General features: G+C 49.2%; 1 protein-coding gene across 2 annotated transcripts in view; it reads left to right on the top strand.

Annotated features, from left to right (window-relative positions):
* LOC142380515 (gonadotropin-releasing hormone II receptor-like) overlaps window positions 1-25,637 on the top strand; it is a 30,370-nt gene extending 4,733 nt beyond the window's left edge. Inside the window, exons 1-4 of one of the 2 annotated variants that reach the window (XM_075466430.1) lie at window positions 3,951-4,218; window positions 8,420-8,945; window positions 21,161-21,362; window positions 25,110-25,637. In XM_075466430.1, coding sequence (XP_075322545.1) covers window positions 8,421-8,945; window positions 21,161-21,362; window positions 25,110-25,537 — 1,155 coding nt within the window. In that variant the 5' untranslated portion in view covers window positions 3,951-4,218; window position 8,420 and the 3' untranslated portion in view covers window positions 25,538-25,637. Of the gene's footprint in view, window positions 1-3,950; window positions 4,219-8,419; window positions 8,946-21,160; window positions 21,363-25,109 lie in introns of those variants that run through there. The other variant, XM_075466429.1, reaches the window with a different exon arrangement.
* The last annotated feature ends 282 nt before the right edge of the window (window positions 25,638-25,919 follow it).

Below are 25,919 nucleotides of genomic sequence, written 5' to 3'. Positions count from 1 at the left end.
TCACATCACATCACATCACATCACATTACATCACATTATATCACATTATGTTACATTACATCACATCACATTACATCACATTACATCACATCACATCACATCACCTCACCTCACCTCACGTCACGTCACGTCACATCACATCACCTCACCTCACCTCACCTCACGTCACGTCACGTCACATCACCTCACCTCACCTCACCTCACCTCACCTCACATTACATCACATCACATCACATCACCTCACCTCACCTCACCTCACATTACATCACATCACATCACATCACCTCACCTCACCTCACCTCACCTCACGTCACGTCACGTCACATCACATCACGTCACATTATATCACATTATGTTACATTACATCACATTACATCACATTACATCACATCACATCACATTACGTCACATCACATCACATCACATCACATCACATTACGTCACATCACATCACATCACATCACATCACATCACATTACATCACATTATATCACATTATGTTACATTACATCACATCACGTCACGTCACGTCACGTCACGTCACGTCACGTCACATCACATCACATCACATCACATCACGTCACATCACATCACATTATATCACATTATGTTACATTACATCACATCACATTACATCACATCACGTCACCTCACGTCACATCACATCACATCACATCACATCACATCACATCACATCACATCACGTCACATCACATCACATCACATCACATCACATCACGTCACATCACATCACATTACATCACATTATATCACATTATGTTACATTACATCACATCACATCACATCACATCACATCACATCACATTACATCACATTATATCACATTATGTTACATTACATCACATCACATTACATCACATCACGTCACCTCACGTCACATCACATCACATCACATCACATCACATCACGTCACATCACATCACATTACATCACATTATATCACATTATGTTACATTACATCACATCACATTACATCACATCACGTCACCTCACGTCACATCACATCACATCACATCACATCACATCACATTACATCACATCACATCACATCACATCACATCACATCACATTACATCACATTATATCACATTATGTTACATTACATCACATCACATTACATCACATCACGTCACCTCACGTCACATCACATCACATCACATCACATCACATCACGTCACATCACATCACATCACATCACATTACATCACATCACATCACATCACATCACATCACATCACATTACATCACATTATATCACATTATGTTACATTACATCACATCACATTACATCACATCACGTCACCTCACGTCACATCACATCACATCACATCACATCACATCACGTCACATCACATCACATCACATCACGTTACATCACATCACATCACATCACCTCACCTCACCTCACCTCACGTCACATCACATCACATCACATCACATCACGTCACATCACATCACATTACATCACATTATATCACATTATGTTACATTACATCACATCACATTACATCACATCACATCACGTTACATCACATCACATCACATCACATCACCTCACCTCACCTCACCTCACCTCACGTCACGTTACATCACATCACATCACCTCACCTCACCTCACCTCACCTCACGTCACGTCACATCACATCACATCACATCACATCACATCACATCACCTCACCTCACCTCACCTCACGTCACGTCACATCACATCACATCACATCACATCACATCACGTCACATTACATCACATTATATCACATTATGTTACATTACATCACATCACATCACATCACATCACATTACATCACATTATATCACATTATGTTACATTACATCACATCACATTACATCACATCACATCACGTTACATCACATCACATCACATCACCTCACCTCACCTCACCTCACCTCACGTCACATCACATCACATCACATCACATCACATCACGTCACATCACATCACATTACATCACATTATATCACATTATGTTACATTACATCACATCACATTACATCACATTACATCACATCACATCACATTACGTCACGTCACATCACATCACATCACATTACATCACATTATATCACATTATGTTACATTACATCACATCACATCACATCACATCACATTACATCACATTATATCACATTATGTTACATTACATCACATCACGTTACATCACATCACATCACATCACCTCACCTCACCTCACATCACATCACGTCACATCACATCACATCACATCACATCACATCACATCACGTCACATCACATCACATTACATCACATTATATCACATTATGTTACATTACATCACATCACATTACATCACATTACATCACATCACATCACATTACGTCACGTCACATCACATCACATCACATTACATCACATCACATCACATCACATCACGTCACATCACATCACATCACATCACATCACATCACGTCACGTCACGTCACGTCACATCACATCACATCACATCACATCACATCACATCACATCACATCACATTACATCACATCACATCACATCACATCACATCACATCACATCACATCACATCACATTACGTCACATCACATCACATCACATCACATCACATCACATTACATCACATTATATCACATTATGTTACATTACATCACATCACATTACATCACATTATATCACATTATGTTACATTACATCACATCACATTACATCACATCACATCACGTCACGTCACGTCACGTCACATCACATCACATCACATCACATTACATCACATCACGTTACATCACATTACATTACATCACATCACATTACATCACATCACATCACGTTACATCACATCACATCACATCACCTCACCTCACCTCACCTCACCTCACGTCACATCACATCACATCACATCACATCACATCACGTCACATCACATCACATTACATCACATTATATCACATTATGTTACATTACATCACATCACATTACATCACATCACATCACGTTACATCACATCACATCACATCACATCACCTCACCTCACCTCACCTCACGTCACGTTACATCACATCACATCACATCACATCACCTCACCTCACCTCACCTCACGTCACGTCACATCACATCACATCACATCACATCACATCACATCACCTCACCTCACCTCACCTCACGTCACGTCACATCACATCACATCACATCACATCACATCACGTCACATTACATCACATTATATCACATTATGTTACATTACATCACATCACATCACATCACATCACATTACATCACATTATATCACATTATGTTACATTACATCACATCACATTACATCACATCACATCACGTTACATCACATCACCTCACCTCACCTCACCTCACCTCACCTCACCTCACGTCACATCACATCACATCACATCACATCACATCACGTCACATCACATCACATTACATCACATTATATCACATTATGTTACATTACATCACATCACATTACATCACATTACATCACATCACATCACATTACGTCACGTCACATCACATCACATCACATTACATCACATCACATCACATCACATCACGTCACATCACATCACATCACATCACATCACATCACATTACGTCACATCACGTCACGTCACGTCACGTCACGTCACGTCACGTCACGTCACGTCACGTCACGTCACATCACATCACATCACCTCACGTCACGTCACGTCACGTCACGTCACGTCACGTCACGTCACGTCACGTCACGTCACGTCACGTCACGTCACATCACCTCACGTCACGTCACGTCACGTCACGTCACGTCACGTCACGTCACGTCACGTCACGTCACGTCACGTCACGTCACGTCACGTCACATCACCTCACGTCACATCACGTCACGTCACGTCACGTCACGTCACGTCACGTCACGTCACGTCACCTCACGTCACATCACATCACATCACATCACGTCACGTCACGTCACGTCACATCACATCACATCACATCACATCACATCACATCACATCACATTACATCACATCACATTACATCAGAGCTTTCTCAATATTGGAATACAATTGACACCACGCCAAAATCCCATATTCTTCCCCCCTAACATCCCACCTCATCCAGCCCCTCCCATTCCACCACGTCCATCACGTTGGAAACAACCCTCAAACAGAAGTGACCAAGCCCCCCCACCTCCTCTGAATCATCATATCTGTGAGTCTGACTGATATGTGCCGGGTCCAGGCTGTAATACTGATATCAAGAATGCTCTTCCCCAGATAAAGTCAGGGCCCTATGGAGTTCAGGCAGCCTTTTCAATCCCTGTGATGACAGGTAACAGAAAAGTGTTCAAACTGGTGAGAAATAAAAAAGGTTCAGTTAAATCTACCAATATATTGAATATAGTGTGTCAACTCCGAAACACACCAGTATCACCTGTTGTCTGCACGAGATTAGCCCTACTCAATATCAGATCACTAGCCAACAAATCCCTCTTAGTAAATGACATGATCATGACCTATAATCTAGACTTTTTATTTCTTAGTGAAACATGGCTGACTGAATGTAGCTGTGATACCATTCTCAATGAGGCCGCACCAACAAATTTCAGTTTTATCAATAAGTGTCGAAGTGGTAAGAAGGGCGGGGGAGTTGCCGCCATTTTTAAATCAGTCTTTCAGTGCAAAGAAATTTTACTTGGTGATTTTAGCTCGTTTGAATATCTCTGTTTTTTGTAAAGGGGGATCCAAAAGTTATCTTCCTAATCATTTATAGACCACCAAGATACCCAGGAACTTTCTTTGATGAGTTTGCTGAACTCATCAAAGATCTGGTTATTTCTAAAGGTGTTGACATTTCTTTTTCTTTCATTTCATTTTTATTTATATAGCGCCAAAAACAACAAATGTCATCTCAAGGCACTTATATAGTAAGTCCAATTCAAGCCAATTGGAATTCAATTAATTAATAATAATCATAATTCATAAAATAATCCAATTCGTTCATATAGAGCCAATTCAAAAACAATTTCCTAGCTAAGAAAACCAACAGATTGCACTGAAAACTTTTTGTTTTTCGGTCCAATCTCCCGGCCTGAGCGGCGTGCCTGAGGCGACTGTGGAGAGAAACGACTCCCTTTTAACAGGAAGAAACCTCTGGCAGAACCAGACTCAGGAAGGGTGGCCATCCGCCTCCACCAGCTGGGGTTTGAGAAGACAGAAAGGGGGGGGAGGGCCGCAGCGGCGGCGGCACTGTAACACCATTCAAAGGATATCTGTTGGAACAGGGAAACACGAGTTAATGACCACAATAATATCACATATACATAAAGAGAGTAAAGTGAGGAAAGGTGTGTCAGATGAGGCCCCCCAGCAGTCTAGGCCTATAGCAGCTTAACTATGGGATGTTTCAGGATCACCTGAGCCATCCCTAACTATAAGCTTTATCAGAAAGGAAAGTTTTAAGCCTGGTCTTAAAAGTGGAAAGGGTGTCTGCTTCCCGGACATTTACTGGCAGCTTATTCCACAATAGAGGGGCCTGATAACTGAAGGCTCTGCCTCCCATTCTACTTTTAGAAACTCTGGGAACCTCAAGTAAACCTGCAGTTTGGGAACAAAGTGCTCTGTTAGGAAAATATCTTACAATGAGATCTTTAAGATATGATGGAGCTCGGTCATTAAGAGTTTTATATGTAAGGAGAAGAATCTTAAATTCTATTCTGAATTTAACAGGGAGCCAATGAAGAGAAGCTAAAACTGGAGAAATATGATCTCTCCTGTTAGTTCTCATCAGAACTCTGGCTGCAGCATTTTGGATCAACTGAAGGCTTTTCAGAGAATATGTGGGACAGCCCAATAATAAAGAATTACAGTAGTCCAATCTTGAAGTAACAAATGCATGGACTAGTTTTTCTGCATCACTCTGAGACAAGATGTTCCTGATTTTAACAATATTACGAAGATGAAAGAAGGCAGTCCTAGAAACCTGTTTTATATGCGAGTCAAATGATAAGTTCTGGTCAAAAATAACTCCAAGGTTCCTCACTGTAGAACTAGAAGCCAAGGAAATACCATCTAGAGTAACTATATAGCTAGACAATTTCTCCCTGAAACGCTCAGGTCCAAAGATAACGACTTCAGTTTTGTCTGAATTTAGCAGCAGACAGTTCTGAGTCATCCAGGTCTTTATGTCTTTAAGACATGCTTGTAGTCTGACCAACCTATTGGTTTCATCTGGTTTTATAGATAAGTACAGCTGAGTATCATCAGCATAGCAATGGAAATTTATGCCATGCTGTCTAATAATGTTACCTAATGGAAGCATGTATAAGGTGCATCTCGCCTTCAACTGAAAACTGTTGGTGCTTTAAAGCAAGTGAGACCAACTTGTTTTCTGTATTCTGACACAAGATCATGTTGATTAGGTGAAGGGGGCCAGAGATGGAGCTTTCCAAGTAAAAAAAGTGACTTCCTGTTCTGAGGGGGCGGGGCTTATATGACGTCAGCATATGACCACATAGGATCGACATGCATCCAACATGGATGACTCATACCAAGTTTGGTGCAGATTTAACTTTTTAGGTGAAAGTTATAGCGTTTCGTTTACACTGGCGAGTACACCAAGTTCGCCGCTTGGCCAAGCCCCCTAAACATGCTCAAAAACTCAAGATTTCTGATAACTTTTGTGCCCCCATCCCTTAACTGCATACCGACCAAAGATGAAGTCCGTAGCTCAAAATCCCTGGGGCGTGAAAATTTTCCTACGAGGTGTGTAAATATGAAAAATGGCCAAAATTTGCCCTTTGACCCAAAATGGCCGCCTCCTTGTAAGTTTTAGAGCATACCTCCAAGAGACTTTTGTTCTTGATTTGAGGCAATCTACGTACATACCGAGTTTCAGATCTCTACGATGTACGGTTCGGGCTATCTCACGTTAGGTGGCGCTATAGAGCAGTTTGGCCACGCCCACTTTCGAATACATTAAAAACATGTGATTTCACGCGGGGGACAATTTTGGGCAAAGTTTGGGGAGTTTTCGAATACGTTCAGGCCTCCCCATTCGCGATTCCGGGCGGAAAAGAAGTAAGAATCACAAGAAAAAGAATAATAGTGAAATCCTGCAGATACAATAGGCCTTCGCAGCGCTTAGCTGCTCGGGCCTAACTACCACAGCTATGCAGATGACACACAGATATATCCAGATGACTGTAGTCCTATAGAGTCATTGTGCGACTGCTTAGAGCAAGTCAAAAAGTGGATGAACCAAAATTTCCTTCAGTTAAATCAAGAAGAAACTGAGTTCATTGTGTTTGGCCACAAAGAGAAGAGGTTTGCTGTCAGTAAACATCTTGAGTCTCTGTCTCTAGAAACTAAACACCAAGTCTGGAACCTCGGCGTGCTGATAGACTCAGACCTGACCTTCAACTATCATATCAAATCAGTCACCAAATCAGCCTTTTATCAACTTAAGAACATATCCAGAATGAAGGGTTTCATGTCCCAAACAGATCAGGAGAAGATGATTCATGCTTTCATCTCCAGCAGACTTGACTACTGTAACGGTCTTCTGACTGGACTCCCCCAAAAGAGTCTCAAACAGCTGCAGCTCATTCAGAACGCTGCAGCCCGAGTTTTAACCAGAACAAAGAGATCACATCACATCACCCCAGTTCTCAAGTCTTTACATCGGCTCCCGGTCAGATACAGAATAGATTTTAAAGTTCTGCTGCTCGTCTACAAATCACAGAATGTTTTAGGTCCAGAACACATGAATGACATGCTAGCAGAGTATAAACCCAGTGCTAAGCTAAGCTAACAGTTTCCATGTGTTTCCAGTCTTTGTGCTAAGCTAACAGTTTCCATGTGTTTCCAGTCTTTGTGCTAAGCTGAGCTAACAGTTTCCATGTGTTTCCAATCTTTGTGCTAAGCTAAGCTAACAGTTTCCATGTGTTTCCAGTCTTTGTGCTAAGCTAACAGTTTCCATGTGTTTCCAGTCTTTGTGCTAAGCTGAGCTAACAGTTTCCATGTGTTTCCAGTCTTTGTGCTAAGCTGAGCTAACAGTTTCCATGTGTTTCCAGTCTTTGTGCTAAGCTGAGCTAACAGTTTCCATGTGTTTCCAGTCTTTGTGCTAAGCTGAGCTAACAGTTTCCATGTGTTTCCACTCTTTGTGCTAAGCTAAGCTAACAGTTTCCATGTGTTTCCAGTCTTTGTGCTAGGCTAAGCTAACAGTTTCCATGTGTTTCCAGTCTTTGTGCTAAGCTAAGCTAACAGTTTCCATGTGTTTCCAGTCTTTGTGCTAGGCTAAGCTAACAGTTTCCATGTGTTTCCAGTCTTTATGCCAATCTAGTCTTTCAGTTTCTCTCTATTTTCAGTTTTTCACTCAGCACAACCTGTTCTCTTTTTTTTCACCCGTGCAGGATGTCAGGCAACGTGTCATCACTCGCTCCCTCCACCAGCTCTGTGGCGCCAACTCCTTCCAACGTCTCCCACTACCCCCCCCTCTCAAACTGGGAGCCTCCCAGCTTCACCCGAGCGGCTCAGTTTCGAGTCTGCGCGACCTTCATCCTCTTCCTGTTTGCCGCCTGCAGTAACCTCGCCCTATTGGCCAGTGTGTGGTGTGGGCGTGGCCGTCGGCTGGCCTCCCACCTGCGGCCGCTGATGTTGAGCCTGGCGTCGGCCGATCTGATGATGACGTTCGTCGTGATGCCTCTGGACGCCGTGTGGAATGTGACGGTGCAGTGGTACGGCGGCGACGCGCTCTGTAAACTCCTGTGCTTCCTGAAACTGTTCGCCATGCACGCCTCGGCCTTCATCCTCGTGGTCATCAGCCTCGACCGCCAGCACGCCATCATGCATCCGCTGGATGCTTTGAGTGCGCACCGCAGGAACCGACTGATGCTGCTGCTGGCCTGGGGCCTGAGCCTGCTGCTGGCATCCCCACAGGTACCATCCCACAGGTGTACTCTGGGTAACCACAGGTGTACTCTGACATTACATTACATCACATTACGGTCATTTTGCAGACGCTTTTAACCAAAGCGACTTACAATAAGTGCGTTCAACATCGGTAGGCAAAAGAACTTCAGGTCACAAGAAATCATAAGTGCATTTCCTTCTAATACCAAACAGCTGAGAGCAAAACTAGTGCTAGAGTAAGTGCGATAACCAACCAGCCTCTCACCAACTGCACACCCGTCACAGCGGGGTGGGGATGCAAACCCTGGTTCGGGTAGGGGGAGACATAAAAGAGGTAGAAAAGCAGGAATGGGATGCAAACCCTGGTTCGGGTAGGAGGTAATGAAAGTATAGAGGGTGCCAGTGGTGGAGGAGACAGTAAGTGCGTAAGGAACTAGGACGGAGCAGGTGATGTCCTCAGAGGGCGGATCAGGGTAGTGTTTCCTGAAGAGGTGGGTTTCAGCCTGCGGCGAAAGATGGGCAGCGACTCAGCTGTCCTGATATCAGTCGGAGATCGTTCCACCATCGGGGCGCCAGAACAGAGAAAAGCCGTGACCGTGTCGATCGTGCGCAGGGACCCCTGAGTGACGGGGCAGCCAGGCGCCTGGTAGCCGCAGAGCGAAGTGGTCGGGCGGGGGTGTAGGGCTTGACCATAGCCTGGAGGTATGAAGGAGCTGCTCCTTCCACTGCCCTGTAGGCTAGCACCAGAGTCTGAAACTGGACCTCAGCCTGGAGGTATGAGGGAGCTGCTCCTTCCACTGCCCTGTAGGCCAGCACCAGAGTCTGAAACTGGACCTCAGCCTGGAGGTATGAAGGAGCTGCTCCTTCCACTGCCCTGTAGGCCAGCACCAGAGTCTGAAACTGGATGCTGCAGCTACAGGGAGCCAGTGTAGAGAGCGGAGAAGGGGAGTGGTGTGGGAGAACTTGGGGAGGTTGAACACCAGACGAGCAGCAGCTTTCTGAACCAGCTCCAGAGGTCTGATGGCAGAAGCCGGGGCACCAGCAAGGAGCCAGTTGCAGTAGTCCAGGCGGGAGATGCCCACCTGCTGCCTTGTCGGTGAGGAAGGGGCGAATCCCAGATTCCTCGCGGTCCGGGTTGATGTCACCACAGAGTCATCCATGGTGATGGCCAGGTCTCTGAACGGGCAGCCCTTCCCCGGGAGAAACACCAGCTCAGTCTTGTCCAGGTTGAGCTTAAGGTGGTGCATCGACATCCACCCCGAGATGTCTGCCAGGCACGCAGCAATGCGTGCTTCCACTTGGGTGTCAGAAGGGGGAAAAGACAGAATCAGCTGGGTGTCGTCTGCATAGCAGTGGTAGGAAAAGTTATGGGAGTGGATGACAGAACCCAGAGATGATGTGTAGAGGGAGAAAAGAAGAGGACCCAGGACCGAACCTTGGGGAACCCCGGTGGTGAGCCTACGTGGCTTCGACACAGACCCTCTCAGTGTGACCTGGTAGAAGCGATCTGTCAGGTAGGATGAGAACATGGAGAGTGCAGAGCCAGAAACCCCCATTCCCTCCAGGGTAGAGAGAAGGATGTGGTGGTTCACTGTGTCAAATGCTGCAGACAGGTCCAGGAGAATCAGGACAGAGGACAGAGAGTTAGCTCGAGCAGTTTGGAGTGACTCAGTTACTGCTAGGAGGGCCGTCTCAGTTGAGTGGCCCAGCTTGAACCCGGACTGGTAGGGATCCAAGAGGTTGTTCTGGTGGAGGTAAGAGGACAGTTGTTTAAAGACAGCACGTTCAAGAGTTTTGGACAGAAAGGGTAGAAGGGATACCGGTCTGTAATTCTTGATCTCTGAAGGGTCAAGAGCTGGTTTCTTTAGAAGAGGAGTGACTCTGGCAGTCCTGAAAGCAGAAGGAAAAGAGCCTGATGTCAAAGATGTGTTAATGAGGTGGGTCAGGTAAGGAAGAAGATCAGCTGCAGCAGAATGAAGGAGAGGGGAAGGGACTGGGTCAAGGGAACATGTGGTGGGGCGGCTGGATGTTACAAGGTGGAGGACCTCATTTGCAGAGAGGGGAGAGAAGTGGGACAGAGAGGGAGGTGAGGGAGAAGGTGGTAGGGAGGGAGGTGAGGGAGGGCGACAGGTGTGGGTGGTGTGGACAGCTGGGAGGTGAGGGAAGGAAGATCGGATATCGTTAACCTTCTTGTCAAAGAAGTCGGCGAAATCGTCAGGGAGGAGGGAGGAGGAGGGGAGAGGGGGTGGGGGTTGGAGGAGGGATGAGAAAGTTTGGAAGAGTTTTTTTGGGTTGGAAGCAGAAGTTTGAATTTTGTTACAGAAGAAGGCAGTTTTTGCAGCAGAGAGAGAGGAGGAAAAAGTGGAAAGCAAGGACTGAAAGGCAAGAAGGTCTTCAGGAAGTTTACTTTTCCTCCATTTGCGCTCGGCCGCCCTCACGCTCCGCCTCTCAGTACGCACTGAGTCCGACAGCCAAGGGGCAGGTGGAGCTGAGCGTGCAGGCCTGGAGGTGAGGGGACAGAGTTTGTCCAGAGAGGAGGACAGGGTGGAGAGAAGAAGATCAGTAGCAGTGTCAGGGGAAAGAAGAGAAAAAGATTCAGGGGCAGGCAGAGCAGAGAGAACAGAAGAGGAGAAGTCAGTGGGGGAGAGAGAGCGGAGATTGGGACGAGAAGATACCAAGTGGGTGGGGGGAGGTCGGGAGGGAGGAGAAGAGAGGGAGAGGGTGTAGGACATGAAGTAGTGGTCAGAGAGATGAAGAGGAGTGACGGAGAGGTTGGCGCTAGAACAGTGCCTGGTGAAGATAAGGTCCAGTATGTTGCCAGCCTTGTGGGTAGGAGGAGATGGGGAGAGAGCTAGGTCGAAGGAGGAGAGAAGAGAAACAAGAGGGTGAAGCTTCTCTGTCTGTATGTTGAAATCACCGAGAAGGGTGAGGCCGGAGCCATCATCAGGGAAGTGAGAGACAAGCGTGTCCAGCTCCTCCAGGAAGTCCCCAGCAGGGCCTGGTGGGCGATAAACTACAGCGATGGTGAGCTTGACTGGGTGAGAGACAGTGACAGCATGAAATTCAAAGGAGGAGGGAGAGAACTGGCAGAGGGAACAAAGAGAGTATTTCCAGTCCTTGGAAATCAGCAGGCCAGTACCACCGCCCCGCCTCGCAGCTCTGGGAGTGTGAGAGAAAGAGTACGCATCAGACAGAGCTGCGGGTGTGGCAGTGTTTTCTGGGGTGATCCAGGTCTCTGTAAGAGCAAGAAAGTTAAGGAAGAGCATGGATGCATAACCTGAGATAAACTCAGCCTTCTGCACAGCAGACTGGCAGTTCCACAGCCCCTCTGCCACCACCTGCTCAACATGAGTAGAGAGAGAAGGGTGGATGAGGTTAGTGGGGTCCCGGCCTCTGGGTCTGACCCTGTATCTGCGTGGGCGCCGAGACCGAGAGGAGAGAACGGGAATTAAGCACATGGTTTCTTGAAAAATGGTACTTTGCACTTACAGGGACCGTCCAGATGAAAATCGTCCTTGAGCAAGTTGGACTTGAAAAAGTCAAGTGCCTTTGTACGACAGCCTTCGTTTGAAGACTGAAGCCTGGTTTATAGTCGGTAACGCAAGCCGCAAGCCGCAACGCAAGCCCTTGCGCGGTTGCAAGCCCCCCCTTGCGTGGTTGCGTGTGTCACCTCAATTTTCTAAACTTCACGCAAGACGCAAGCGCAACCCACTGGCTGTGGTCGAAAACACAGTGCACTTCACTCCTGCCCGAGCCGAAATCAGCCGGCCTGAAAAGCTGATTTCCCTTAAGCTATAGGCTAAACTCTGTAAATATATAACTTTAGCAACATTTGAAACATTTTCAGGCGAGAAAGTAGTCGTTTAGACCCCCAAGGTGTTGAAAATCTGACAAAATACCGGCTATTTACAAGAAGAAGAAGAAGAAGCATGAATCTATGGAAGAGAGACTTGCCAAAGAGCTCCTGGCGGTGAATTTCCTTTCATCGTAGTAGGCTTGTCATTGAAAAAACCCGCTACTCCACCTACTGTCCAGGCGGTGAATCGCCACGCAGCACACGCAACCGCCGACAAAGCTAAATGAAGTATAAACGTCTCGAGCCATTAACATACGCGCAAGACGCAAGCGCAAGGGCAGTTAAAAGAAGTATAACTCAGCCTTGACGCTTGAAAGCTGACGCTTCCAACAACAGGAGTTGCTTTGTACTGATTCACTAATTGCTGATTGTCTGCAGGAGTGCAGGCCCCTCCCACAGATTAAAAGACAAGTGGCCACTCAGGCCTGAAGCTAGTTTCAATGGGGCTGTTATCACACAGTGAAAAACAAGCCTACAGCAAATTGACTTTTTAGCAGTCAAAATCTAGCAAAGATTTAGCGAAGATTTAGCAAAAATCTAGCAAAAAGCTAAATGGTACACAAGATAAATGTAGCTTACGAATTCTGGATGAATCAAGAAGTCCACAGCTCCTCCAGAAGGTCAAACACACTCAAATCACAGGTGTACTCTGAGTAACCACAGGTAGAGATCCCACAGGTGTACTCTGGGTAACCACAGGTAGAGATCCCACAGGTGTACTCTGAGTAACCACAGGTAGAGATCCCACAGGTGTACTCTGGGTAACCACAGGTAGATATCCCACAGGTGTACTCTGGGTAACCACAGGTAGAGATCCCACAGGTGTACTCTGAGTAACCACAGGTAGAGATCCCACAGGTGTACTCTGAGTAACCACAGGTAGATATTCCACAGGTGTACTCTGGGTAACCACAGGTAGAGATCCCACAGGTGTACTCTGAGTAACCACAGGTAGAGATCCCACAGGTGTACTCTGAGTAACCACAGGTAGAGATCCCACAGGTGTACTCTGAGTAACCACAGGTAGAGATCCCACAGGTGTACTCTGAGTAACCGCAGGTAGAGATCCCACAGGTGTACTCTGAGTAACCACAGGTAGAGATCCCACAGGTGTACTCTGAGTAACCACAGGTAGAGATCCCACAGGTGTACTCTGGGTAACCACAGGTAGAGATCCCACAGGTGTACTCTGAGTAACCACAGGTAGAGATCCCACAGGTGTACTCTGGGTAACCACAGGTAGAGATCCCACAGGTGTACTCTGAGTAACCACAGGTAGAGATCCCACAGGTGTACTCTGAGTAACCACAGGTAGAGATCCCACAGGTGTACTCTGGGTAACCACAGGTAGAGATCTCACAGGTGTACTCTGAGTAACCACAGGTAGAGATCCCACAGGTGTACTCTGAGTAACCACAGGTAGAGATCCCACAGGTGTACTCTGAGAAACCACAGGTAGAGATCCCAAAGGTGTACTCTGAGTAACCACAGGTAGAGATCCCACAGGTGTACTCTGAGTAACCACAGGTGTACTCTGGGTAACCACAGGTAGAGATCCCACAGGTGTACTCTGAGTAACCACAGGTAGAGATCCCACAGGTGTACTCTGAGAAACCACAGGTAGAGATCCCACAGGTGTACTCTGAGTAACCACAGGTAGAGATCCCACAGGTGTACTCTGAGTAACCACAGGTAGAGATCCCACAGGTGTACTCTGGGTAACCACAGGTAGAGATCCCACAGGTGTACTCTGGGTAACCACAGGTAGAGATCCCACAGGTGTACTCTGAGTAACCACAGGTAGAGATCCCACAGGTGTACTCTGGGTAACCACAGGTAGAGATCCCACAGGTGTACTCTGAGTAACCACAGGTACCATCCCACAGGTGTACTCTGAGTAACCACAGGTAGAGATCCCACAGGTGTACTCTGAGTAACCACAGGTAGAGATCCCACAGGTGTACTCTGAGAAACCACAGGTAGAGATCCCACAGGTGTACTCTGAGTAACCACAGGTAGAGATCCCACAGGTGTACTCTGAGTAACCACAGGTAGAGATCCCACAGGTGTACTCTGGGTAACCACAGGTAGAGATCCCACAGGTGTACTCTGAGTAACCACAGGTAGAGATCCCACAGGTGTACTCTGGGTAACCACAGGTAGAGATCCCACAGGTGTACTCTGAGAAACCACAGGTAGAGATCCCACAGGTGTACTCTGAGTAACCACAGGTACCATCCCACAGGTGTACTCTGAGTAACCACAGGTAGAGATCCCACAGGTGTACTCTGAGTAACCACAGGTAGAGATCCCACAGGTGTACTCTGAGTAACCACAGGTAGAGATCCCACAGGTGTACTCTGGGTAACCACAGGTAGAGATCCCACAGGTGTACTCTGAGTAACCACAGGTAGAGATCCCACAGGTGTACTCTGAGTAACCACAGGTAGAGATCCCACAGGTGTACTCTGAGTAACCGCAGGTAGAGATCCCACAGGTGTACTCTGAGTAACCGCAGGTAGAGATCCCACAGGTGTACTCTGAGTAACCACAGGTAGAGATCCCACAGGTGTACTCTGAGTAACCACAGGTAGAGATCCCACAGGTGTACTCTGGGTAACCACAGGTAGAGATCCCACAGGTGTACTCTGAGTAACCACAGGTAGAGATCCCACAGGTGTACTCTGGGTAACCACAGGTAGAGATCCCACAGGTGTACTCTGAGTAACCACAGGTAGAGATCCCACAGGTGTACTCTGGGTAACCACAGGTAGAGATCCCACAGGTGTACTCTGAGTAACCACAGGTACCATCCCACAGGTGTACTCTGAGTAACCACAGGTAGAGATCCCACAGGTGTACTCTGAGTAACCACAGGTAGAGATCCCACAGGTGTACTCTGAGTAACCACAGGTAGAGATCCCACAGGTGTACTCTGAGTAACCACAGGTAGAGATCCCACAGGTGTACTCTGGGTAACCACAGGTAGAGATCCCACAGGTGTACTCTGAGTAACCACAGGTAGAGATCCCACAGGTGTACTCTGAGTAACCACAGGTAGAGATCCCACAGGTGTACTCTGAGTAACCACAGGTAGAGATCCCACAGGTGTACACTGAGTAACCACAGGTACCATCCCACAGGTGTACTCTGGGTAACCACAGGTAGAGATCCCACAGGTGTACTCTGGGTAACCACAGGTAGAGATCCCACAGGTGTACTCTGGGTAACCACAGGTAGAGATCCCACAGGTGTACTCTGAGTAACCACAGGTAGAGATCCCACAGGTGTACACTGAGTAACCACAGGTAGAGATCCCACAGGTGTACTCTGAGTAACCACAGGTGTACTCTGAGTAACCACAGGTGTACTCTGGGTAACCACAGGTAGAGATCCCACAGATGTACTCTGGGTAACCACAGGTAGAGATCCCACAGGTGTACTCTGAGTAACCACAGGTAGAGATCCCACAGGTGTACTCTGAATAACCACAGGTAGAGATCCCACAGGTGTACTCTGAGAAACCACAGGTAGAGATCCCACAGGTGTACTCTGAGTAACCACAGGTAGAGATCCCACAGGTGTACTCTGAGTAACCACAGGTAGAGATCCCACAGGTGTACTCTGAGTAACCACAGGTAGAGATCCCACAGGTGTACTCTGAGTAACCACAGGTAGAGATCCCACAGGTGTACTCTGAGTAACCACAGGTAGAGATCCCACAGGTGTACTCTGAGTAACCACAGGTACCATCCCACAGGTGTACTCTGAGTAACCACAGGTAGAGATCCCACAGGTGTACTCTGAGTAACCACAGGTAGAGATCCCACAGGTGTACTCTGAGTAACCACAGGTAGAGATCCCACAGGTGTACTCTGGGTAACCACAGGTAGAGATCCCACAGGTGTACTCTGGGTAACCACAGGTAGAGATCCCACAGGTGTACTCTGAGTAACCACAGGTAGAGATCCCACAGGTGTACTCTGAGTAACCACAGGTAGAGATCCCACAGGTGTACTCTGAGTAACCACAGGTAGAGATCCCACAGGTGTACTCTGGGTAACCGCAGGTAGAGATCCCACAGGTGTACTCTGAGTAACCGCAGGTAGAGATCCCACAGGTGTACTCTGAGTAACCGCAGGTAGAGATCCCACAGGTGTACTCTGAGTAACCGCAGGTAGAGATCCCACAGGTGTACTCTGAGTAACCACAGGTAGAGATCCCACAGGTGTACTCTGGGTAACCACAGGTAGAGATCCCACAGGTGTACTCTGAGTAACCACAGGTACCATCCCACAGGTGTACTCTGAGTAACCACAGGTAGAGATCCCACAGGTGTACTCTGAGTAACCACAGGTAGAGATCCCACAGGTGTACTCTGAGTAACCACAGGTAGAGATCCCACAGGTGTACTCTGAGTAACCACAGGTAGAGATCCCACAGGTGTACTCTGGGTAACCACAGGTAGAGATCCCACAGGTGTACTCTGAGTAACCACAGGTAGAGATCCCACAGGTGTACTCTGAGTAACCACAGGTAGAGATCCCACAGGTGTACACTGAGTAACCACAGGTACCATCCCACAGGTGTACTCTGGGTAACCACAGGTAGAGATCCCACAGGTGTACTCTGGGTAACCACAGGTAGAGATCCCACAGGTGTACTCTGAGTAACCACAGGTAGAGATCCCACAGGTGTACTCTGAGTAACCACAGGTGTACTCTGAGTAACCACAGGTACCATCCCACAGGTGTACTCTGAGTAACCACAGGTGTACTCTGGGTAACCACAGGTAGAGATCCCACAGATGTACTCTGGGTAACCACAGGTAGAGATCCCACAGGTGTACTCTGAGTAACCACAGGTAGAGATCCCACAGGTGTACTCTGAGTAACCACAGGTAGAGATCCCACAGGTGTACTCTGAGAAACCACAGGTAGAGATCCCACAGGTGTACTCTGAGTAACCACAGGTAGAGATCCCACAGGTGTACTCTGAGTAACCACAGGTAGAGATCCCACAGGTGTACTCTGGGTAACCACAGGTAGAGATCCCACAGGTGTACTCTGAGTAACCACAGGTAGAGATCCCACAGGTGTACTCTGAGTAACCACAGGTAGAGATCCCACAGGTGTACTCTGAGTAACCACAGGTAGAGATCCCACAGGTGTACTCTGACTAACCACAGGTAGAGATCCCACAGGTGTACTCTGACTAACCACAGGTATGGCACGAAAATGCACTTTCCATCGAAATTGGCTGTCTTCTTCTGGACGTTGGACCATAGCTGCATGAGACTTTTTTGTGCGTCTGGGCATGATGAATGAGTGTACCGAATTTCGTCGTCCCACACGAAACTAAGCCCAATGCAGGAACCATTTTTAAGCATCGTAGGGGGCGCTACGGAGTCAATGAGCGACTCCCAAAAAAAGAGTTTTTGAGCACCTTTTGCAAAGAATCAGAAGATTAGTCCTTACAGATACAGGGGTGGTCGGTGGCGTAGTGGGCTGAGCAGGCGCCCCATGTATAGAGGCTATAGTCCTCGCTGCAGCTGGCCCCGGTTCGAGTCCCACATCAGACCTGTGCTGCGTGTTGTTCCCTCTCTCCCTGCCCCCTGCTTCCTGTCTCTCTGAACTTTCCATCAAAGGCACAAAAGCCCCCCAATTTATTTATTTTTTTAAAAAATAAATAAATAAAACCTGCGTTAATGCGCGATAAAATATTTTAACTGCGTTAAATAATTAGCGAGTTAACGCGATAATAACGAGTTAACTCGCCCCAGTTTGAACACATGAGCTGACGACTTAAATCAGGACCAGCCATATCCATATCTGACAGCAGAAATCTGCTGTTCTCATCCTGGAGAAGATGTCGGCGGCTTCTGGGGCTCTCAGCTTCACATTCATGTGAATGAAGTGATAATCAGCTCAAGGTCATGATGGGGAGCGGAGCCATGTTTCCTGTCAGAGACCCCCTGAGGGTCCCATATGTCCTATGCTGCAGCCTCACTGCGTTTGCTCTCAGCTCAGAGTTCTGGTAGTAAATCCTGACTGGTGGTAAATCCCTGCAGGAATGTTCTGAGGATTAAAAGCCCGCAGCCTCCTGCTGTTAGCTCAGGCTAACTACTCCCCTTGGTTTCTATTAGGAATGCTAACAATGCTAAGAAGGCAGCAGCTGCTCAGCAGCAAGGATAATTCAATTCATTTAAATTCATTTTTATTTATAAAGCACCAAATACAACAAATGTCATCTCAAGGCACTGAGATAATAAAGTCCAATTCAAGCTAATTGTAATTCAATTAATTGTAATCATAATTATTTATAAAGTAATCCAATTCATTCATATAGAGCCAATTCAAAAACTATTTCCTAGCTAAAAAAAACAACAGATTGCACCGAAACTTGTCTTCAGTCCAATCTCCCGGCCACAGAGTCCAGAGACCGTCGAGCCTGAGCTGGCCCCCACAGAGCCCATGGGGCCCTGGCCCGGGGACCCACAGTTTGGAGCCCCTCCAAATGTCTGGCAGCCATCCCTGATGGGGGGGGCTCCCCCCTCGCCGGATGTCCGGCTGCCCGCCGTACGGTCTCCGGCTCCTCCTGCTGCCACGTCGCAGGAAGTCAGGCCGCCCGCCAGACCGCCTCGTGCTGCCACGTCGCAGGAAGTCTGGCCGCCCCCATACCGCCTCCTGCTGCCACGTCGCAGGAAGTCTGGCCGCCCCCAGACCGCCTCCTGCTGCCACGTCGCAGGAAGTCTGGCCGCCCCCCAGACCGCCTCCTGCTGCCACGTCGCAGGAAGTCTGGCCGCCCCCATACCGCCTCCTGCTGCCACGTCGCAGGAAGTCTGGCCGCCCCCCAGACCGCCTCCTGCTGCCACGTCGCAGGAAGTCTGGCCGCCCCCATACCGCCTCCTGCTGCCACGTCGCAGGAAGTCTGGCCGCCCCCCAGACCGCCTCCTGCTGCCACGTCGCAGGAAGTCTGGCCGCCCCCCAGACCGCCTCCTGCTGCCACGTCGCAGGAAGTCTGGCCGCCCCCATACCGCCTCCTGCTGCCACGTCGCAGGAAGTCTGGCCGCCCCCCAGACCGCCTCCTGCTGCCACGTCGCAGGAAGTCTGGCCGCCCCCATACCGCCTCCTGCTGCCACGTCGCAGGAAGTCTGGCCGCCCCCCAGACCGCCTCCTGCTGCCACGTCGCAGGAAGTCTGGCCGCCCCCATACCGCCTCCTGCTGCCACGTCGCAGGAAGTCTGGCCGCCCCCCAGACCGCCTCCTGCTGCCACGTCGCAGGAAGTCTAGCCGCCCGCCAGACAGCCTCCTGCTTCGAGCCCCTCCCTCCCACCCACGTTTTGGGTTGTCTGGGATCCATCCCTTAAGGAGGGGGCTCTGTCACGCCCATGATTCCTCCCCATGTTTTTAGTTTGGTGTCTAATGTGTTAAGCATGTCTTAGTTTTAAGTCCAGGTCTGGTATTTAGTTTAGCCATGTTTTCACCACAGTTTCTGTTGCTTTGCCATCACCTTCATTCACTTCCCCTGTTTTTCCCCTCAGCTGCACTCACTCAGTCAGTATTTAGTTTCCAGGTTTCCTCATTGTTTTTGCCAGATCCTACCCGTCAACATCCCTCATGCCACGACCCCACGTCCCAGTTAAGTGTTTTTTCCATGTTATGTCAAGTCTTTTGTCTTGTTTTGTATTTATTCCACAGTTTAGGTTTTTTATATCCGGCTCAGCCGCGCTTTTTGTTTGAACTTTTGTTTTTGTGAAATAAACCCTGTTTGCTTTCTACATCTCTGAGTCCTACCCCCCCCAAACCTGACAAGAGGCTAAGAGGAGATCATTGGTAACTTTCAGCAGTGCAGTTTCTGTGCTATGATGCACTCTGAATCCTGACTGAAACTCTTCAAACAGATTATTTCTGTGTAAATGATCACAAAGCTGAGCTGCAACTATTTTTTCAAGAACTTTAGACATAAAAGGGAGATTGGATATAGGTCTATAATGAGCCAACACTTCTGAGTCAAGAGTAGGTTTTTTAAGTAAAGGTTTAATTACAGCAACCTTAAAGGTCTGAGGTACATATCCTGTCAACAAAGACAGATTGATCAAATCCAATATGGAAGTGTCAATTAATGGGAAAACCTCCTTGAACAGTCTGGTTGGGATTGGGTCTAAAACACAAGTTGATGGTTTAGAAGAGACTATTGCTGTTGTTAGACTGAAACAAGACTGTCTCTCTGACTATTTGCCTCTCTGAGTATTTGTCTCTCTGTATCTTTGACTCTTTGACTCTCTGTCTCTCTGTATCTTTGACTCTTTGACTCTCTGTCTCTCTGTATCTTTGACTCTTTGCCTCTGACCGTCTCTCTGTCCCTCTGTCTCTCTGTCCCTGCAGCTCTTCATCTTCAGGACCATCAGCGTGGATTCGGCGGACTTCACCCAGTGCGCGTCTCACGGCAGCTTCAGCCGCCGCTGGCAGGAGACGGTTTACAACATGTTTCACTTCATCACGCTGTACGTGGTCCCGCTGCTGGTGATGAGCTGCTGCTACAGCCGCATCCTGCTGCACATCCACCTGCAGCACCTGCGGGACAAAGGTACCTGAGACCATTCAGCTGCACCTGAGACACATCCAGCTGCACCTGAGACACATCCAGCTGTGACACATCCAGCTGCACCTGAGACACATCCAGCTGTGACACATCCAGCTGCACCTGAGACACATCCAGCTGTGACACATCCAGCTGTGACACATCCAGCTGCACCTGAGACACATCCAGCTGTGACACATCCACCTGTGACACATCCAGCTGCACCTGAGACACATCCAGCTGTGACACATCCAGCTGCACCTGTGACACATCCAGCTGCACCTGAGACACATCCAGCTGTGACACATCCACCTGTGACACATCCAGCTGCACCTGAGACACATCCAGCTGTGACACATCCAGCTGCACCTGTGACACATCCAGCTGCACCTGTGACACATCCAGCTGCACCTGTGACACATCCAGCTGCACCTGAGACACATCCAGCTGTGACACATCCAGCTGTGACACATCCAGCTGTGACACATCCAGCTGCACCTGTGACACATCCAGCTGTGACACATCCAGCTGCACCTGTGACACATCCAGCTGTGACACACCAAGCTGCACCTGTGACACATCCAGCTGTGACACATCCAGCTGTGACACACCAAGCTGCACCTGTGACACATCCAGCTGTGACACATCCAGCTGTGACACATCCAGCTGTGACACATCCAGGTGCACCTGTGACACATCCAGCTGTGACACACCAAGCTGCACCTGTGACACATCCAGCTGTGACACATCCAGGTGCACCTGAGACACATCCAGCTGCACCTGTGACACATCCAGCTGTGACACATCCAGCTGCACCTGTGACACATCCAGGTGCACTTGTGACACATCCAGCTGTGACACATCCAGGTGCACCTGAGACACATCCAGCTGCACCTGAGACACATCCAGCTGCACCTGAGACACATCCAGCTGCACCTGAGACACATCCAGCTGTGACACATCCAGGTGCACCTGAGACACATCCAGCTGCACCTGTGACACATCCAGCTGTGACACATCCAGCTGCACCTGAGACACATCCAGCTGTGACACATCCAGCTGCACCTGAGACACATCCAGCTGCACCTGTGACACATCCAGCTGTGACACATCCAGGTGCACCTGAGACACATCCAGCTGCACCTGTGACACATCCAGCTGTGACACATCCAGGTGCACCTGAGACACATCCAGCTGCACCTGTGACACATCCAGCTGCACCTGAGACACATCCAGCTGTGACACATCCAGGTGCACCTGAGACACATCCAGCTGTGACACATCCAGCTGTGACACATCCAGCTGTGACACATCCAGGTGCACCTGAGACACATCCAGCTGCACCTGTGACACATCCAGCTGCACCTGAGACACATCCAGCTGTGACACATCCAGCTGCACCTGTGACACATCCAGCTGTGACACATCCAGCTGCACCTGTGACACATCCAGCTGCACCTGAGACACATCCAGCTGCACCTGAGACACATCCAGCTGTGACACATCCAGCTGCACCTGTGACACATCCAGGTGCACTTGTGACACATCCAGCTGTGACACATCCAGGTGCACCTGAGACACATCCAGCTGTGACACATCCAGGTGCACCTGAGACACATCCAGCTGTGACACATCCAGCTGCACCTGAGACACATCCAGCTGCACCTGTGACACATCCAGCTGCACCTGAGACACATCCAGCTGTGACACATCCAGCTGCACCTGAGACACATCCAGCTGTGACACATCCAGCTGTGACACATCCAGCTGTGACACATCCAGCTGTGACACATCCAGCTGAACCTGTGACACATCCAGCTGTGACACATCCAGCTGCACCTGAGACACATCCAGCTGCACCTGAGACACATCCAGCTGCACCTGTGACACATCCAGCTGCACCTGAGACACATCCAGCTGTGACACATCCAGCTGCACCTGTGACACATCCAGGTGCACTTGTGACACATCCAGCTGTGACACATCCAGGTGCACCTGAGACACATCCAGCTGTGACACATCCAGGTGCACCTGAGACACATCCAGCTGTGACACATCCAGCTGCACCTGAGACACATCCAGCTGCACCTGAGACACATCCAGCTGTGACACATCCAGCTGCACCTGAGACACATCCAGCTGTGACACATCCAGCTGTGACACATCCAGCTGTGACACATCCAGCTGTGACACATCCAGCTGAACCTGTGACACATCCAGCTGTGACACATCCAGCTGCACCTGAGACACATCCAGCTGCACCTGAGACACATCCAGCTCCACCTGTGACACATCCAGCTGCACCTGTGACACATCCAGCTGCACCTGAGACACATCCAGCTGTGACACATCCAGCTGAACCTGTGACACATCCAGCTGCACCTGAGACACATCCAGCTGCACCTGTGACACATCCAGCTGCACCTGAGACACATCCAGCTGTGACACATCCAGCTGTGACACATCCAGCTGAACCTGTGACACATCCAGCTGTGACACATCCAGCTGCACCTGTGACACATCCAGCTGCACCTGAGACACATCCAGCTGCACCTGTGACACATCCAGCTGCACCTGTGACACATCCAGCTGCACCTGAGACACATCCAGCTGTGACACATCCAGCTGTGACACATCCAGCTGAACCTGTGACACATCCAGCTGCACCTGAGACACATCCAGCTGTGACACATCCAGCTGTGACACATCCAGCTGCACCTGTGACACATCCAGCTGCACCTGTGACACATCCAGCTGTGACACATCCAGCTGCACCTGAGACACATCCAGCTGTGACACATCCAGCTGTGACACATCCAGCTGAACCTGTGACACATCCAGCTGCACCTGAGACACATCCAGCTGTGACACATCCAGCTGTGACACATCCAGCTGAACCTGTGACACATCCAGGTGCACCTGAGACACATCCAGCTGCACCTGTGACACATCCAGCTGCACCTGTGACACATCCAGCTGTGACACATCCAGCTGCACCTGTGACACATCCAGCTGTGACACATCCAGCTGTGACACATCCAGCTGAACCTGTGACACATCCAGCTGCACCTGAGACACATCCAGCTGTGACACATCCAGCTGCACCTGAGACACATCCAGCTGTGACACATCCAGCTGCACCTGAGACACATCCAGCTGCACCTGAGACACATCCAGCTGAACCTGTGACACATCCAGCTGTGACACATCCAGCTGTGACACATCCAGCTGAACCTGAGACACATCCAGCTGTGACACATCCAGCTGTGACACATCCAGCTGAACCTGTGACACATCCAGCTGTGACACATCCAGCTGCACCTGAGACACATCCAGCTGCACCTGAGACACATCCAGCTGTGACACATCCAGCTGAACCTGTGACACATCCAGCTGCACCTGAGACACATCCAGCTGAACCTGTGACACATCCAGCTGCACCTGAGACACATCCAGCTGCACCTGAGACACATCCAGCTGCACCTGTGACACATCCAGCTGCACCTGAGACACATCCAGCTGTGACACATCCAGCTGTGACACATCCAGCTGCACCTGAGACACATCCAGCTGTGACACATCCAGCTGCACCTGAGACACATCCAGCTGCACCTGTGACACATCCACCTGTGACACATCCAGCTGCACCTGTGACACATCCAGCTGCACCTGTGACACATCCAGCTGCACCTGTGACACATCCAGCTGGACCTGTTTACAGAGTCAGACTAACTGTAACCCCCCCTCTCTCAGCAGGTGAGTCCCACCTGCGCCGCAGCGGCACCGACATCATCCCGAAGGCTCGGATGAAGACCCTGAAGATGACGGTGGTCATCGTGCTGTCCTTCGTGGTGTGCTGGACGCCGTACTACCTGCTGGGGATCTGGTACTGGTTCCAGCCCGGCATGCTGCGCGTCACACCTGAGTACGTGCACCACGCCCTCTTTGTCTTCGGGAACCTGAACACCTGCTGCGACCCCGTCATCTACGGCTTCTACACGCCGTCCTTCCGGGCCGACCTCGCCGCCTGCTGCCGCCGGACGAGGAGCGACTCCTCGCCGCGATCTCTGGGCCGACTGTCCGCCAGGCAGGGTCCTCACAGCGGGGAGCAGGAGCCGCCACGCCCAGCGGACCCCCAGGCCGCCACGGACTGCGAGCGACCAATCAGGGGACAGGACTGACTACACTGTGCTTTGTATTTAAAGTGCAGCTGATTCTGTTGAAATGATGTTTTTACCTCAGTTTTTTGTTTGAGATCAGAGAATAAAGGTGTTGATCAGAGTTTCTCATTATTGTCTCATTATTCATGGAATCTTTCCTTTCAGAGAGAAGAAGCTTTCTCCTGCAGCCCGTCCAAGCAAGCTGAGGCCTAACTGAGGCCTGCAGAGTCTGAGATGTAGCTCCTGGGTTTCTGACCTTGGGGTGACCTTTAACCTTTAACATGCTAACTGAGGCCTGCAGAGTCTGAGATGTAGCTTCTGGGTTTCTGACCTTGGGGTGACCTTTAACCTTTAACGTGCTAACTGAGGCCTGCAGGGTCTGAGATGTAGCTCCTGGGTTTCT

Source organism: Odontesthes bonariensis, chromosome 5 (assembly GCF_027942865.1).
Source record: "Odontesthes bonariensis isolate fOdoBon6 chromosome 5, fOdoBon6.hap1, whole genome shotgun sequence".
Classification (NCBI taxonomy): Eukaryota; Metazoa; Chordata; class Actinopteri; order Atheriniformes; family Atherinopsidae; genus Odontesthes; species Odontesthes bonariensis.
The sequence above is the reverse complement of the archived record's forward strand: the minus strand, read 5'-3'. Positions and strand labels throughout refer to the sequence as shown.